Genomic DNA, 17,850 nt, shown 5'->3' with positions numbered 1-17,850 from the left:
ATCCCCACCTATCCCTTGGTTGAACTTGATGGACGTATGTCTTTTTTCAACCGTATTAGGGTACTTTCACACTAGCGTTTTTCCTTTGCGGCATAGAGTTCAGTCACAGGGGCTCTATACCAGAACTGAACTGATCAGTTTTATCCCCATGCATTCTGAATGGAGAGTAAGGGCTCTTTCACACCTGCGTTCTTTTCTTCCGGCATAGAGTTCCGTCGTCGGGGCTCTATGCCGGAAGAATCCTGATCAGGATTATCCCCATGCATTCTGAAAGGAGTGAAATCCATTCAGGTTGCATCAGGATGTCTTCAGTTCCGGAACGGAACGTTTTTTGGCCGGAGAAAATACCGCAGCATGCTGCGCTTTTTGCTCCGGCCAAAAATCCGGAACACTTGCCGCAAGGCCGGATCCGGAATTAATGCCCATTGAAAGGCATTGATCCGGCCTTAAGCTAAACGTCGTTTCGGCGCATTACCGGAGCCGACATTTAGCTTTTTCTGAATGGTTACCATGGCTGCCGGGACGCTAAAGTCCTGGCAGCCATGGTAAAGTGTAGCGGGGAGTGGGGGAGCAGCATACTCACCGTCCGTGCGGCTCCCGGGGCGCTCCAGAGTGACGTCAGGGCGCCCCAAGCGCATGGATCACGTGATCGCATTGGACACGTCATTCATGCGCATGGGGCGTTCTGACGTCATTCTGGAGCGCCCCGGGAGCCGCACGGACTGTAAGTATACTGCTCCCCCGCTCCCCGCTCCTACTATGGCAACCAGTATTTTAATAGCGTCCTGGCTGCCATAGTAACACTGAAAGCATTTTGAAGACGGTTCCGTCTTCAAATGCTTTCAGTACACTTGCGTTTTTCCGGATCCGGAGTGTAATTCCGGCAAGTGGAGTACATGCCAGATCCGGACAATGCAAGTGTGAAAGAGGCCTAATCCGTTCAGGATGCATCAGGATGTCTTCAGTTCAGTCGTTTTGACTGATCAGGCAAAAGATAAAACCATAGCATGCTACGGTTTTATCTCCGGCGGAAAAAAAATGAAGACTTGCTTGAATGCCGGCATTTTTCCCCGTAGGAATGTATTAGTGCCGGATCTGGCATTCAAAATACCGGAATGCCGGATCCATCCTTTCGGCCTGCGCATGCGCAGAAAGGTAAAAATGTGAAAAAAAAATACAAGACGGATCCGTCTGTCTGCATGACAAGCGGAGAGACGGATCAGTTCTAGCAATGCATTTGTGAAAGTATCCTTAAAGAGGACCTTTCACCAGAGGAAAGCCTCTAAACTAACTATACAGAAGTGTAGAGCGGCGCCCAGGGATCCCGCTGCACTTACTTTTATCCCCGGGCGCCGCTCCGTTCGCCCGGTATAGCCTCCGGTATTTAAGTAGTTAGGCTCCACCCAGTTTAGCCTGCCGTGGTCTCCTTCTCCTATGCTGTAGCGCTGCCATTGGCCAGCGCTACAGCATAGGAGAAGAAGACGCCGGCAGGATCAAGTGGGTGGAGCCTAACTACTTACATACCGGAGGCTATACCGGGCGAACGGAGCGGCGCCCGGGGATAAAAGTAAGTGCAGCGGGATCCCTGGGCGCCGCTCTACACTTCTGTGTTGTTAGTTTAGAGGCTTTCCTCTGGTGAAAGGTCCTCTTTAACTATGTAACTCACCCCCTTTCCCAAATGTATATATAAACAATAACAAAAAAAAAACATATTAGGTATCGTCACATCCAAAAATGTCAGAACTATTAAAATATTTTTAAAAAATTTCCTGTGCAGTGAATAAAAATTAAAAACATGCAATTCGCCACTTTTTTTTGCCCCCCCCAAAATATATAATAACAGTGATCAAAAAGTGGTACATACCACACAAATGGTACCAATAAAAACTACAGTTCGTTCTGCAAAAAACAAGTTCTCATACAGCTCTGTAGACTGAAATATAAAAAAGTTATGGCAGATTTTTTTTCAAAGTTTTTTTTAAAGTAATTAAAATAAAAACTATACAATTGGTATTGTCGTAATTGTAGTGAGCTGCAGAATAATGATGTCATGTGATTTTTTTTTAGCGCACAGTGAACTCCATGATGTCAAAACCCCAAAAACATTTTACCCCACAAATCATTTTTTCACCATTTTCCAATACAAAACATCGTAAATTTAATGGTGGCATTATAAAAAGCATCTTCTCCCGCAAAAAATTTGCCTTAGGCCACTTTCACACGACCGTTTTTTTTTTTCCGTTTTGCGGGCCGTTTTTTGCGTTCCGTATACGGTCCGTATACGGAACCATTCATTTCAATGGTTCCGCAAAAAAAACCGGAATGTACTCCGTATGCATTCCGTTTCCATATTTCCGTTCCGTTAAAAGATAGAACATGTCCTATTATTGCCCGCAAATCACGTTCCGTGGCTCCAGTCAAGTCAATGGGTCCGCAAAAAAAACTGAACACATACGGAAATGCATCAGTATGTCTTCCGTATCCGTTCCGTTTTTTGCGGAGCCATCTATTGAAAATGTTATGCCCAGCCCAATTTTTTCTATGAAATTACTGTATACTGTATATGCCATACGGAAAAACGGAACGGAAACAAAAAACGGAACAACGGATCCGTTTAAAACGGACTGCAAAACACTGAAAAAGCCATACGGTCGTGTGAAAGAGGCCTTAATATGGCTATGTGAATGAAAAAATAAAGTTATGGCTATTGGAACGTGGGGAGGAAATATAAAAAATAGTCCCGGTCTTTAAGAGGTTAAAATCTAAAGGGAATGTGTCATCCCTAACTTTATGCCTTTTGGAGATCACTTCAACTTGACTTGACTTGTACAATACTACAGACCAAGAAGTGGTGCATATTATTAGGCCTAGTGGCCAGTGTGAAAACTTTTAGGATTTTTTTTTTTTCTTAATATAGTGATATGGAAAATGAAAAATATTGGCAACAACAATTTTTAACCCCTTAATAACCAGCCTGTTTTGGGCTTTAGTGACCAAGCAATTTTTTTCATCATCGCCTTTTTCATTTTTTTTAAACTGTCAATGTTCCATTGAAAAGCGCTTTTTCATTGTAAAAAAGAATATTTTTATTGGACTTTTTAAATATTTTTTTACCATTTAATAGTTTCAAAAGGGGACTATTATAGGAGACCTTTTATTGCTTCTAAAGTACAATACACTATTTCTATAGTGTATTGTATATTAAAATAGTGCTATACTGACATTGACTAAACAAGCGCAGCCTGCTGGAAAACACTGGAAACAGATCTGAGGCCTACACTAGGTCTTGTCCTGCCTTCACTAGCATTGGCACCTTGTGACCTCACTTGTGGGGTGCTGATGGTATACAGAGCGAGTCCGCTCCCTGTTACCGTTCACATGCGGCGAACGCCATTGTCCTCGCCATGTAAGGGGTTAAACAGCCTGGATCGGCACTCATGCGGGTCTGGCTGTTAGATCACGAGCGAGGCTCTAATGTGAGAGCTGATTCCCCGCTCTCCACTGTACGGGAGACCCATGTAGTGCTTAGACTGGTCTGTCATGAAAAGGCTTATTGGTGGTCACTAAGGGTTAAAACATGTTTAATATAAAAACTTGAAATAAATAGGTCATTTTCCGATTACACATTCCCTTTAAAGGCTGCAGATTTTCAAGGAAATGGTAGTGGATTTTAGTGGTGGGTGAAATACAAAGGCAAATCTGAAAATCTATATGTGTGTAGTGCAGATTTAGGCCTCATGCACACGACCGTATTTTTTTGCGGTCCGCAAAAACGGGTTCCGTTTTTCCGTGATCCGTGACCGTTTTTTCGTCCGTGGGTCTTCATTGATTTTTGGAGGATCCACGTGCGGAGCCAAACGGATCCGTCCTGAATTACAATGCAAGTCAATGAGGACTGATCCGTTTGACGTTGACACAATATGGTGCAATTTCAAACGGATTCGTCCCCCATTGACTTTCAATGTAAAGTCAGGAGTTAATATACCATAGGATCAGAGTTTTCTCCAATCCGATGGTATATTGTAACTTGAAGCGTCCCCATCACCATGGGAACGCCTCTATGTTAGAATATACTGTCGGATATGAGTTAGATCGTGAAACTCAAATCCGACAGTATATTCTAACACAGAGGCGTTCCCATGGTGATGGAGACGCTTCAGGTTAGAATAAACTAAAAGAACTGTGTACATGACTACCCCCTGCTGAACCCCCCCCCCTGTTTTTAACTCATTGGTGGCCAGTGCGACCGCCCCCCCCCCCTCCCTCCCCTGTAGTTAACTCATTGGTGGCCAGTGAGCCCCCCTCCCTCCCCTGTAGTTAACTCTTTGTTGTCCAGTGCGGCCGGCCCCCCCTCCCTCCCCTGTAGTTAACTCGTTGGTGGCCAGTGGGCCCTCCCCCCTCCCTCCGCCTCCTAATTAAAATCTCCCCCCTATCATTGGTGGCAGTGGAGAGTACCAATCGAAGTCCCAGTTTAATCGCTGGGGCTCCGATCGGTAACCATGGCAACCAGGACGCTACTGCAGTCCCGTTTGCCATGGTTACTTAGCAATTTGTAGAAGCATTATACTTACCTGCGAGCTGCGATGTCTGTGTCCGGCCGGGAGCTCCTCCTACTGGTAAGTGACAGGTCTGTGCGGCGCATTGCTTAATGACCTGTCACTTACCAGTAGGAGGAGCTCCCGGCCGGACAAGACATCGCAGCTCGCAGGTAAGTCTAATGCTTCTACAAATTGCTAAGTAACCATGGCAACCGGGACTGCAGTAGCGTCCTGGTTGCCATGGTTACCGATCGGAGCCCCAGCGATTAAACTGGGACTCCGATCGGTACTCTCCGCTGCCACCAATGATAGGGGGGGAGATTTTAATTAGGAGGGGGAGGGAGGGGGGAGGGCCCACTGGCCACCAACGAGTTAACTACAGGGGAGGGAGGGGGGGCCGGCCGCACTGGACAACAAAGAGTTAACTACAGGGGAGGGAGGGGGGCCCACTGGCCACCAACGAGTTAACTACAGGGGAGGGAGGGGGGCCGGCCGCACTGGACAACAAAGAGTTAACTACAGGGGAAGGAGGGGGGCCCACTGGCCACCAATGAGTTAACTACAGGGGAGGGAGGGGGGCCAGCCGCACTGGACAACAAAGAGTTAACTACAGGGGAGGGAGGGGGGCCCACTGGCCACCAATGTGTTAACTACAGGGGGGGGGCTGCCCCCTGCTGCCTGGCAGCACCTGCCAGGCAGCAGGGGGCAGTCATGTACACAGTTCTTTTAGTATATTCTAACCTGAAGCGTCCCCATCACCATGGGAACGCCTCTGTGTTAGAATATACTGTCGGATCTGAGTTTTCACGAAGTAAAAACTCAGCTCTGAAAAAGCTTTTATGCAGACGGATCTTCGGATCCGTCTGTATGAAAGTAACCTATGGCCACGGATCACGGACACGGATGCCAATCTTGTGTGCATCCGTGTTCTTTCACGGACCCATTGACGTGAATGGGTCCGTGAACCGTTGTCCGTCAAAAAAATAGGACAGGTCATATTTTTTTGACGGACAGGATACACGGATCACGGTCTCGGCTGCAAAACGGTGCATTTACCGATTTTTCCACGGACCCATTGAAAGTCAATGGGTCCGCAAAAAAAAAACTGAAAACGGCACAACGGCCACGGATGCACACAACGGTCGTGTGCATGAGGCCTTAACAGCAGATTACCTGTGGATTTCTCTGCGGCAACTCTGACTAAAAAGACAGAAATAAGTATACCAAAATATATTTAGCCCCTCTAGCATAACTTATTAACTTAACAAATGAGCTCTATGAGAAACTCAGCTTTTAAATAACATTTAACATATTTTTCATAAGTATTCTATATTAAAAAATAAATAAAAAAAGATGATTGCGGTCATTTATCAAACTGGTAAAAGATACAACTGGCTTAGTTGCCCATAGCAACCAGATTTCACCTTTCATTTTGACAGCTCCTTTGGAAAATGAAAGGTGGAATCTGATTGGTTGCTATGGGCAACAAAGCCACTTCTACTTTATACCAGTTTGATAAATGACCCCAGATGTTTACACTTTCACAAAAGTTGAACTTACAATACGTCCATCACCGCTCCCAATGTCAACGACAGTTCCGCTTCTAAACTGAAGCATTTTCAAGACATTTTCCACCTGAGTTTCTGATGCAGGCACATAAGGAAGACAAATTTTTCTCAAAGCAGGTAACACAAATGGGGTAGCCACAGCATATAAAGTCAATAATGTGCCTCCCACAAAACCAGTTGCAACCAGTCCCCATCTTTTAGGTTTTTGATTTTCGCTATTGGAATTCAAACTGAGCTCTTCTGAAATACTACCACTTGAAATGAAATGAGGCATCACTGGAAAATCTATAAAATGAGACAATAAACAACTGTTAATGACAATACAGTTATACTGAATGCCTCAGTTCTCAACTAATCATAGTTGTTAAAAATAAAATCAGTTTTTTGTAAGGCTACTTTCACACTTGCGGGAGCAGGGCCCGGCAGGCTGTTCCTGCAGGGGAACAGCCTGCCGGATCCGTGCTAACGCTAGCCCAACATGCCGTCGGAAGTCGGCTCCGGCCCCATTCACTATAATGGCCGAGAGCGGCCGGACAAAAACTACAGTACGCTGTGGTTTTCGTCCGGCCTCCTCTTGGCTTGTTTGCTGTGCTGCAGCTGGACCTCCGGCCTGCCCCTATTATAGTGAATGTCCTCACATGCCCATGTGAATAAAATAAGTAAAAAGTTAACTGCACCTCAACAGCGATGTCTTCAATACACCATAAACAAGTGTGCTCTCATTTTAGAACGTTAAAATATTTAATTTATACAGTGGTGCTTTTTCTTTTCAGATGTGTGTAGATCAAACATAGGGGCACATTTATCAAGACCGGTGGCAATTCAGCTGCCACTCTGCACCCCAAAACTCAATCACCTGAGGGCCAACCTTCAAGATGAGTGGGATGCCTTGCCTCAGCAGGCAATAAGTCGACTTGTCAACAGCATGAGACGTTGTTGTCAAGCTGTAATTGATGCTCAAAGCCACATGACAAGTTATTGACACATTGACATTTTTGTGGGGGTATACAAAATTGTTTGAGATGAGGAAATCACAATTGTATGCTTCTACTTAACCACCTCCGGACCGCTGTACGCACAGACGCGTCCTGGAGGTGGTTGATTCATTCCGAGTGGACGCGCCGGCGCGTCCTCTCGCGAGACGCGAGATTTCCTGTGAACGCGCGCACACAGGCGCGCGCGTTCGCAGGATCGGAAGGTAAGCGAGTGGATCTCCAGCCTGCCAGCGGCGATCGTTCGCTGGCAGGCTGGAGATGTGATTTTTTTAACCCCTAACAGGTATATTAGACGCTGTTTTGATAACAGCGTCTAATATACCTGCTACCTGGTCCTCTGGTGGTCCCCTTTGTTTGGATCGACCACCAGAGGACACAGGTAGCTCAGTAATATGTTGCACCAAGCACCACTACACTACACCCCCCCCCCCTGTCACTTATTAACCCCTTATTCACCCTTGATCACCCCTGATCACCCCATATAGACTCCCTGATCACCCCCCTGTCATTGATTACCCCCCTGTCATTGATTACCCCCCTGTAAAGCTCTATTCAGACGTCCGCATGATTTTTACGGATCCACTGATAGATGGATCGGATCCGCAAAACGCATACGGACGTCTGAATGGAGCATTACAGGGGCGTGATCAATGACTGGGGTGATCACCCCATATAGACTCCCTGATCACCCCCCTGTCATTGATTACCCCCCTGTCATTGATTACCCCCCTGTAAAGCTCCATTCAGATGTCCGCATGATTTTTACGGATCCACTGATAGATGGATCGGATCCGCAAAACGCATACGGACGTCTGAATGGAGCCTTACAGGGGCGTGATCAATGACTGTGGTGATCACCCCATATAGACTCCCTGATCACCCCCCTGTCATTGATTACCCCCCTGTAAAGCTCCATTCAGACGTCCGCATGATTTTTACGGATCCACTGATAGATGGATCAGATCCGCAAAACGCATACGGACGTCTGAATGGAGCCTTACAGGGGCGTGATCAATGACTGTGGTGATCACCCCATATAGACTCCCTGATCACCCCCCTGTCATTGATTACTCCCTGTCATTGATCACCCCCCTGTAAAGCTCCATTCAGACGTCCGCATGATTTTTACGGATCCACTGATAGATGGATCGGATCCGCAAAACGCATATGGACGTCTGAATGGAGCCTTACAGGGGCGTGATCAATGACTGTGGTGATCACCCCATATAGACTCCCTGATCACCCCCCTGTCATTGATTACCCCCCTGTAAAGCTCCATTCAGACGTCCGCATGATTTTTACGGATCCACTGATCGATGGATCGGATCCGCAAAACGCATACGGACGTCTGAATGGAGCCTTACAGGGGCGTGATCAATGACTGTGGTGATCACCCCATATAGACTCCCTGATCACCCCCCTGTCATTGATTACCCCCTGTCATTGATCACCCCCCTGTAAAGCTCCATTCAGACGTCCGCATGATTTTTACGGATCCACTGATAGATGGATCGGATCCGCAAAACGCATATGGACGTCTGAATGGAGCCTTACAGGGGCGTGATCAATGACTGTGGTGATCACCCCATATAGACTCCCTGATCACCCCCCTGTCATTGATTACCCCCCTGTCATTGATCACCCCTCTGTAAAGCTCCATTCAGATGTCCGCATGATTTTTACGGATCCACTGATAGATGGATCGGATCCGCAAAACGCATACGGACGTCTGAATGGAGCCTTACAGGGGCGTGATCAATGACTGTGGTGATCACCCCATATAGACTCCCTGATCACCCCCCTGTCATTGATTACCCCCCTGTCATTGATTACCCCCCTGTAAAGCTCCATTCAGACGTCCGCATGATTTTTACGGATCCACTGATAGATGGATCGGATCCGCAAAACGCATACGGACGTCTGAATGGAGCCTTACAGGGGCGTGATCAATGACTGTGGTGATCACCCCATATAGACTCCCTGATCACCCCCCCTGTCATTGATTACCCCCCTGTCATTGATCACCCCCCTGTAAAGCTCCATTCAGACGTCCGCATGATTTTTACGGATCCACTGATAGATGGATCGGATCCGCAAAACACATACAGGCGTCTCCCTGGAGCCTTCCAGGGGGGTGATCACCCCATATAGACTCCCTGATCACCCCCCTGTCATTGATCACCCCCCCTGTCATTGATCACCCCCCCTGTCATTGATCACCCCCCCTGTCAGGCTGCATTCAGATGTCCGTATGATTTTTACGGATCCACGGATACATGGATCGGATCCGCAAAACACATACGGACATCTGAATGGAGCCTTATAGGGGGGTGATCAATGACAGGGGGGTGATCACCCCATATAGACTCCCTGATCACCCCCCTGTCATTGATCACCCCCCTGTAAGGCTCCATTCAGACATTTTTTTGGCCCAAGTTAGCGGAAATTATTTTTTTTTTCTTACAAAGTCTCATATTCCACTAACTTGTGTCAAAAAATAAAATCTCACATGAACTCACCATACCCCTCACGGAATCCCATTTTTTTATACAAAGTTGGCATTTGACCAAGATATTTATCTCACCCAGCATGGGTATATGTAAAATGACACCCCAAAACACATTCCCCAACTTCTCCTGAGTACGGCGATACCACATGTGTGGCACTTTTTTGCAGCCTAGGTGAGCAAAGGGGCCCATATTCCAAAGAGCACCTTTCGGATTTCACTGGTCATTTTTTACAGAATTTGATTTCAAACTCCTTACCACACATTTGGGCCCCTAGAATGCCAGGGCAGTATAACTACCCCACAAGTGACCCCATTTTGGAAAGAAGACACCCCAAGGTATTCGCTGATGGGCATAGTGAGTTCATGGAAGTTTTCATTTTTTGTCACAAGTTAGTGAAATATGAGACTTTGTAAGAAAAAAAAAAAAAAAAAATCATCATTTTCCACTAACTTGTGACAAAAAATAAAAAATTCTAGGAACTCGCCATGCCCCTCACGGAATACCTTGGGGTGTCTTCTTTCCAAAATGGGGTCACTTGTGGGGTAGTTTTACTGCCCTGGCATTCTAGGGGCCCAAATGTGTGGTAAGGAGTTTGAAATCAAATTCTGTAAAAAATGACCTGTGAAATCCGAAAGGTGCTCTTTGGAATGTGAGCCCCTTTGCCCACCTAAGCTGCAAAAAAGTGTCACACATCTGGTATCTCCGTATCCAGGAGAAGTTGGGGAATGTGTTTTGGGGTGTCATTTTACATATACCCATGCTGGGTGAGAGAAATATCTTGGCAAAAGACAACTTTTCCCATTTTTTTATACAAAGTTGTCTTTTGCCAAGATATTTCTCTCACCCAGCATGGGTATATGTAAAATGACACCCCAAAACACATTCCCCAACTTCTCCTGAGTACGGAGATACCACATGTGTGACACTTTTTTGCAGCCTAGGTGGGCAAAGGGGCCCACATTCCAAAGAGCACCTTTCGGATTTCACAGGGCATTTTTTACAGAATTTGATTTCAAACTCCTTACCACACATTTGGGCCCCTAGAATGCCAGGGCAGTATAACTACCCCACAAGTGACCCCATTTTGGAAAGAAGACACCCCAAGGTATTCGTTGATGGGCATAGTGAGTTCATGGAAGTTTTTATTTTTTGTCACAAGTTAGTGGAATATGAGACTTTGTAAGAAAAAAAAAAAAAAAAATCATCATTTTCCGCTAACTTGTGACAAAAAATAAAAAGTTCTATGAACTCACTATGCCCATCAGCGAATACCTTAGGGTGTCTACTTTCCGAAATGGGGTCATTTGTGGGGTGTTTGTACTGTCTGGGCATTGTAGAACCTCAGGAAACATGACAGGTGCTCAGAAAGTCAGAGCTGCTTCAAAAAGCGGAAATTCACATTTTTGTACCATAGTTTTTAAACGCTATAACTTTTACCCAAACCATTTTTTTTTTTTACCCAAACATTTTTTTTTTATCAAAGACATGTAGAACAATAAATTTAGAGCAAAATTTATATATGGATGTTGTTATTTTTGCAAAATTTTACAACTGAAAGTAAAAAATGTCATTTTTTTGCAAAAAAATCGTTAAATTTCGATTAATAACAAAAAAAGTAAAAATGTCAGCAGCAATGAAATACCACCAAATGAAAGCTCTATTAGTGAGAAGAAAAGGAGGTAAAATTCATTTGGGTGGTAAGTTGCATGACCGAGCAATAAACGGTGAAAGTAGTGCAGGTCAGAAGTGTAAAAAGTGGCCTGGTCTTTCAGGGTGTTTAAGCCATAGGGGCTGAGGTGGTTAAAGGCTATGTACACCTACGGAGTAATTTTTTTTAATGATTGCATTTAACTTATTTTTGGCTAAAAATCTCATTTTTAATTGGCCTTTATTAAAAATATTGAGCGGTTCAGTCACAAAGGGTTAACTGTTTTTCTAACTGTGTGACTGGTACTTTCACTGTCACTCTGTGCCATCTAATAAACCTTATTTCTAAACTACTAAGAGGTTATAAACACTTATTTAAGCCACATTCTTATCCATAAGATCAGGGGCGTAGCTAGAAATGACTGGGCCCCATAGCAAAAAAAATTTATGGGCCCCCCCTCCCGGAACTCCCAACCTCACATACCTCTCGGACCTCGCCGCCACATACACAGTTCCTCATGCACTTGCGACGGTTACACGTAGGACTGAGCACAGACAGTTAGTCACTGGCAACACATTTGTGCCAGTGTAGGAAATGTATGAATCTAAATGTCTGTGTATTAAAGAAGATTGTCAAATTGTACAGGGGTCTGTAACTCAAGAAGGTGAAAGTACATATCGTGGGGTGTGTATGTGTATTAGACAGAAGGTAGGGATATATATCTAGTGTAGTTTGGGTATTAGGGAGAGTAAGGGGTATATATCTAGGGCTGATACACGTGTAGGTGAAGAGCGGCTCTGTATCAGCGCTAGATATATACCCCTTACTCTCCCTAATACCCAAACTACACAAGATAAATATCCCTACATTCTGTCTAATACACATACACACCCCACGATATGTACTTTCACCTTCTTGTGCTACAGACCCCTCAGATAGGATTAGGTGGCTGTGTCTTCACCAAAATGCCATTAACCATTACCACACCACACTATTAAATAATGCAGCTGCGCCTGCCAGGCTTTATCAGGTATATGTGTGAATAGGGATTAGGGAAGATGCTGAGATTCGGCTGTACCTCACACACACAGATGAAATAACTTTTACTCCAGTCTCCACTTGTCCACTACACTAGTCTCCAGTACTCCCCTGACTGACGCTGCCGCTTCGGTCGGACACACACCTCTACAGACTACAGTGACAGGCTCAGTCCCACTCCCCAGCCAGACCAGAGCCAGCCCTGAGCCCTCACCTCAGCCACTTGAACCGACCGACTCCAGCAGCTCGCCTCGCAGCTTTGCCTTTGTTGTACGTCCCGCTCTGAGTCCGCGACTCCGCCTCCTCCACTTCCGGCCAGGACTACTTATATGAACCGCCGCCCAGACTGCCTCTCTGCCTCCGGCTCCGGCTGCCCCCTATCACAGCGCCATGCCCGGCCCACTCCACCAAATAATTGTATATATATTTTTTTAAACCTCAGTCGGTGGCGGGCCCCCAGTGGCGTAGGGCCCCATAGCCATTGCTATGGCTGCTATGGCGATCCCTACGCCACTGCATAAGATAAGGATTGAGCTTTAATGAGTTTTTATAATGTGAGAGAGCACAGATAAGAAGTTGTCTGCTCCTCAGACTAAAAAGACAGAAAATCCACAAGCAGCTGGTAGAGCATGTGAGCTCTGTACACAGATGAGGTCGTTATTATGGGGGAATTCAACTACCCAGATAAAGACTGGGAAACTGAAAGCTGTAGATCTCATAAGGGAAACAGGTTCTTGGCGATAACCTTTCCCAACTGGTTCAGGACCTGAATAGAGGGACGACCATACTGGACTTGGTACTAACCAACAGACCTAACAAAACAACAGATGTGCAGCTTGGGGGACACCTGGGAAATAGTGACCATAAAATAATAATTTTCCAATTGTCATTCAAAAGAGTGTTTCTTTAGGGAGACACAAAAATACCGAACTTCAAAACAGAAAAAAATTACAAAAATTTGGCCTAACTGGGACAATGTCCTCAAAAATAAAAATGCAGCCACAAAATGGGATATTTTTAAAAGCATCCTAAACTCTACTTGTGAAAAGTGCATATCTTATGGGAATACATGAGAAAACAAGAAAAAACTATGTGGATAAACAGAAATGTAAAGGAAGCCATAAAGGACAAAATGAAAGCATTTAAATCACTAAAACAGGAAAGTAGCAAGGAAGCAAAATATGTAAAAAATAAATAAAAGCAGCCAAACTTGAGACAGAGAAATTCATTGCCAAAGAGTGTAAAACTAACCCTAAAATGTACTTCAATTATATAAGTGGTAAAAAGTATAAATGATGAGGGGAGAGTTGCAGAGACCGATGATGAAAAAACAAAGCTATTACTGAGGAAAATAAACTGTTAGATGAAATGCTTAATGTAAAAGTAAATTTCCGATTAAAATTGGCCTATCTGACCCGGGAAGAAGTGCAGCAGTGTCTTAAAAAGATTAAAATAGACAAATCGCCGGAAACAGATGGCATACACCCCCCCGAATCCTAAGAGAATTAGGTAATGTCAAAGGCAGTAGGGCTGCACTGTACCCAATCGATACTTTTACACCGGGATCGATCCGATACCGGGATTAACTGTTTTACGATACTAGGAAAACCTAGTATCTGTTAGAGAACATGGCACGCCCCGCTCTCAGCGCGCACCATGTTCTCATTAGCTGGCACAGTGGTGAAGGAGGCAGACCCTCCCTGCCCACTGTGACGCGGCTGTCGCTGGCAAACAATGACAATTTAATACTGAGGAGGAGGGGAGGGGCTCTGGCCAATTAATATAATGAACCAGTTAATACAAATATAGGCTGCGGGTGTCAGCTGTATCATGGCACCCAGCCTCAATGACAGGGAACTTGATACCGCAAACCCCGTCAATTAACCACTCAGGTGCCGCACCTGAGGGGTTAAATGAGGGGTTCGATGGATCGCCGCGCCCTGTCACTGAGTGCCATGATACAGTCGGCAACCGCAGCCTACATTTGTATTAACGGGTTAATTATATTCATTGGTGGGGCGTGGCCAGCAGCAGTGCGGTGGTCTTTCTTCTGCGCTCCTGTGCTCCAGCCTAAATTCTGCTGAATTCGGTCCACATCGACCCATCGGAATCCCAGGCTGCACCTGGGATACATCCCGGACCCGTCTACTACCATCTGACTAGGTTCCGAGGCATACAGGTTAAAGCGCCACTTACAGTACCTGTGGCCTAGCAGGCGAACAGAGGCCTCGATTTTGCCTGGAAGCGCAGCTGCAGCTCACAGAGCCACCCTGTGCTGCGGGATCGCCATCTGAAAAGACTGCACTGGCTGGCGTAAAGGCCCTGTCGCTTTCTTTCATGCGGCAATCCCAGTTTAGCCCGCCGTTTGGACCACCATTTGGATTACCTGAAGAAGCGCCATCTTACCTTCTTCAGAGGTGCCATACATGGCCCTTCTCCTGGCCACATACAACCCTTCATTGGCGGGTAAACAGATCTGGTCCCACTGAGTAACTGAGACGTTCCCCCCAGTGTGCTCTTGAACATCTCGGGCACCTCCTCACCTCATGGTAGGAGGTTTGTGACCGGATACCAACCTGATCTCCTCTTCACACCCTGCATTACAATTTGAGGTCATTGGCCTAATTTTTTCATGTTGGCGTCATCCTCTGTTGGAGGTGGAAGCTATTCCTGACTAGATAGACGGAACAGCTTAACATCGTGATATTCAGCTGCTCCTGAGGTAGTGGAGCACATTTATGGCTGAGTGAGATACCTGCTGCAAGGCTCCCCACTGTCCCCTCATCTGTATTCTCTTGCAAGAGACGCTCCAGATACGGAGCTCATGATGGTCAGAAAAGGGAGAACCTCATCTACACCAGCACCTATGGAACGGGGCATGGGATCCTTCTCCCGATTCTTTGCTCCTGCTAACAAACAAGTGGGCTCTGCTACAGATAACACTGACTATGTGAAATCAAAAGAGACTGCCATGGCGCATAGTCCGATGCATCTACAGCTTGCTGGTAATCAACCAAGAGTTCAGGGTAATGCGACCCCTCCAAGCTCATATGCGGAAGCGGCGGCCAGCCCTTTGTCAGCGGCAAATTTATTACCTGATTTATCTATATTTGCCTCTAAGTCCCCTGGCTCTTCCTCCAACCACAGAGAGCAGCGGACGCCGATCCCTAACTCATCTATGGGGATCCCTTCTAGACATAGTGACGTTGATTGGGACTGGAAAACCCACTTGAAAGCGCTACCAACGAAAGTGGAAGTAGATGGGCTCTTCACCAGAATGGAGACCTCTCACAAACAAGATATAGCAGCTTTCCAACAAGATCTCAAACATGTAGGCCATAGAGTGGTGGAAATAGAAGAATCCCAAGAACAAGTTGTTTCAGCTCTGGAAGCTCATCGCCAGATCATACAAGCGCACTCCGACCAGATTCAAGACATCATAAATCACCTCGATGATATCGAAAATAGAAATCGTCGGAACAACCTGCGCATTAGAGGGCTTTCCGAGTCTATCCTCCCACAAGACCTAGACCAATGGGCACAAGATTTCTTCAGTAAATTACTAAACAGAGGTCCAGCTCCGCTGATTGAAATTGATAGAATTCATCGTGCGCTTGGTCCTAAAACGAGTGATCCCTCACGTCCAAGAGATGTTATCTGTAGGATCCATTTCTACAAAGAGAAAGAAGCTATTCTCAAAGCAGCAAGAAATATGAACTCACAAACATCTGATGTCCCTGATGTTCAGATACTACCAGATCTTGTAAGACAGACCTTACCGTTACGGAAAGCGTTAAAACCCCTTCTCACTCTACTGAGGGACAATTATATAATATACAGATGGGGATATCCCTTTCAATTGTTTGCCAGGAAAAATGGGAAATCCGCTACATTCAAAACCCTGGCTGACCTGCCGAACCTCCTCGACACCTTTGGCCTCCCATCAGGGTCTTTCTCCCTATGTCCAGCTTCTGTGAAATGTTTTGATACATGAAATTCTTTCTTTTTTTGTCGGATAGTGTACCTGTGTTTGTTCAAATGTGTCTTTAAATCAAGAGTAGTCTCACCTACATAAAGTAGGTCACATGGACACTGAAGTAAATAAATTACAAAGGAGCTGTCACATGTTAAATAGTGACGAATGTCATGTATTGTCTGTCGAGTCGGGTGTGTAAATTTATCCCTTTTAAGCATGTAACTGCAATTCACACAATTCAGGCATGGAAAGCAACCTTTCCTTTTTGTGCCTATATAGGATTGTCTTAGTCCCTTGGATATCATGTCTGTTTTGACAAGCTTATCCCGCAAATTAGATTACCTCCTATACAACATGAGAGGAGGAGCCTGGAATTCTTTGACAGAGTGTAAATTGCTGCGCAAAATGGACCAATGTTTTTTAATGACCGCCGCTATTAGATGACTTCGTCCCGTGAATGTGGAAGTAAAGGGTATACGAGGTCCTGCCTTTTTGTTTTTCACAACTGGAATATCTAGTCCCAACCTGTCCAGATGTGTCTGGACCAACTGTCTAGGGTACCCCCTGTGTATAAATTTATGAGCCATGCCCTGTAATCTCTGGTCCCGCGTGACGGGGTCCTTGACTATCCGCTGTACGCGTAGAAATTGACTTCTCGGAAGGGATGACAACTGTCAAACCGCAGCATGGTATTATAGTCCGTCGGTTTAGTGAAAAGATCCGTGGTCAGAGATCCATCTTGGACACTGACCATCGTGTCCAGGAACTGGACCTGCTGTGTAGAATGAGTCAAAGTAAACTTGATCTCCGGGTCAATGGTGTTGAGGAAGCAATGGAAGTCCAACTACTCGTCCTTTCTGCCGTCCCAGATGACAAACACATCATCTATGTATCTCCACCACCCCAGCACATGGCTGAAGTGGTGGGACACATAGACATGGTCTGCCTCCAGGTACGATGGTTTCTTTATTTTCAGCTAAGAAATTTCATATGGTCCTTGACACCTGGGTCCCAGTCTAATGTACGACTGACCCCATTTGAGAACCTATGTGTCTCTGAGTCAGCTCCAGGTCATGCAGTTTCCTTGATTTACAGTATGATTAATGATGGAGAGATTGAGGACAAAAACCCTGGGATACAATCCCAGGGATTAAAATTGGTTAGGACTTGGGAGGAAGAGTTGAGAGTTACTATTTCCCCAGATCAATGGAAAAGATCTTTATTATTCACACTTCCTCCATTTCAATCGGCCTTCAAGAGCTTAATTACAAAATCTGGACCAGGTGGCATAGGACTCCGGTAAAACTACATAAATTCTATCCATCGGTTACAGATGTCTGCTAGCGTTGCAAAACGGATACTGGTACAATGGCTCATATTTGGTGGGATTGCCCTGGAGTAGTCACATTGTGGAAAGATGTTTTCGCTCTATATAACCATCTTTACCGGACTACTATACTGTATTGCCGTCTCCTCTGATAGCACTGCTCTCTATTTTTCCAGGACGAATAAAGCATGTTAAGAAAGGTATCTTAAGATTTTTTGTACTTGCCATGAGGCAGATTATTCCCCATAGG

General features: G+C 45.5%; 1 protein-coding gene across 3 annotated transcripts in view; it reads right to left on the bottom strand.

Annotated features, from left to right (window-relative positions):
- Positions 1–17,850, bottom strand: part of ATPSCKMT (ATP synthase c subunit lysine N-methyltransferase) — a 276,520-nt gene that overhangs the window by 173,517 nt on the left and 85,153 nt on the right. For all 3 annotated transcript variants that reach the window (XM_040431691.1, XM_040431692.1, XM_040431693.1), the window contains exon 2: positions 6,099–6,391. In XM_040431691.1, coding sequence (XP_040287625.1) covers positions 6,099–6,380 — 282 coding nt within the window. In that variant the 5' untranslated portion in view covers positions 6,381–6,391. The remainder of the gene's footprint in view (positions 1–6,098; positions 6,392–17,850) is intronic.

This window comes from Bufo bufo, chromosome 5 (assembly GCF_905171765.1).
Source record: "Bufo bufo chromosome 5, aBufBuf1.1, whole genome shotgun sequence".
Classification (NCBI taxonomy): Eukaryota; Metazoa; Chordata; class Amphibia; order Anura; family Bufonidae; genus Bufo; species Bufo bufo.
This window is presented reverse-complemented; position numbering and strand designations above follow the sequence as displayed.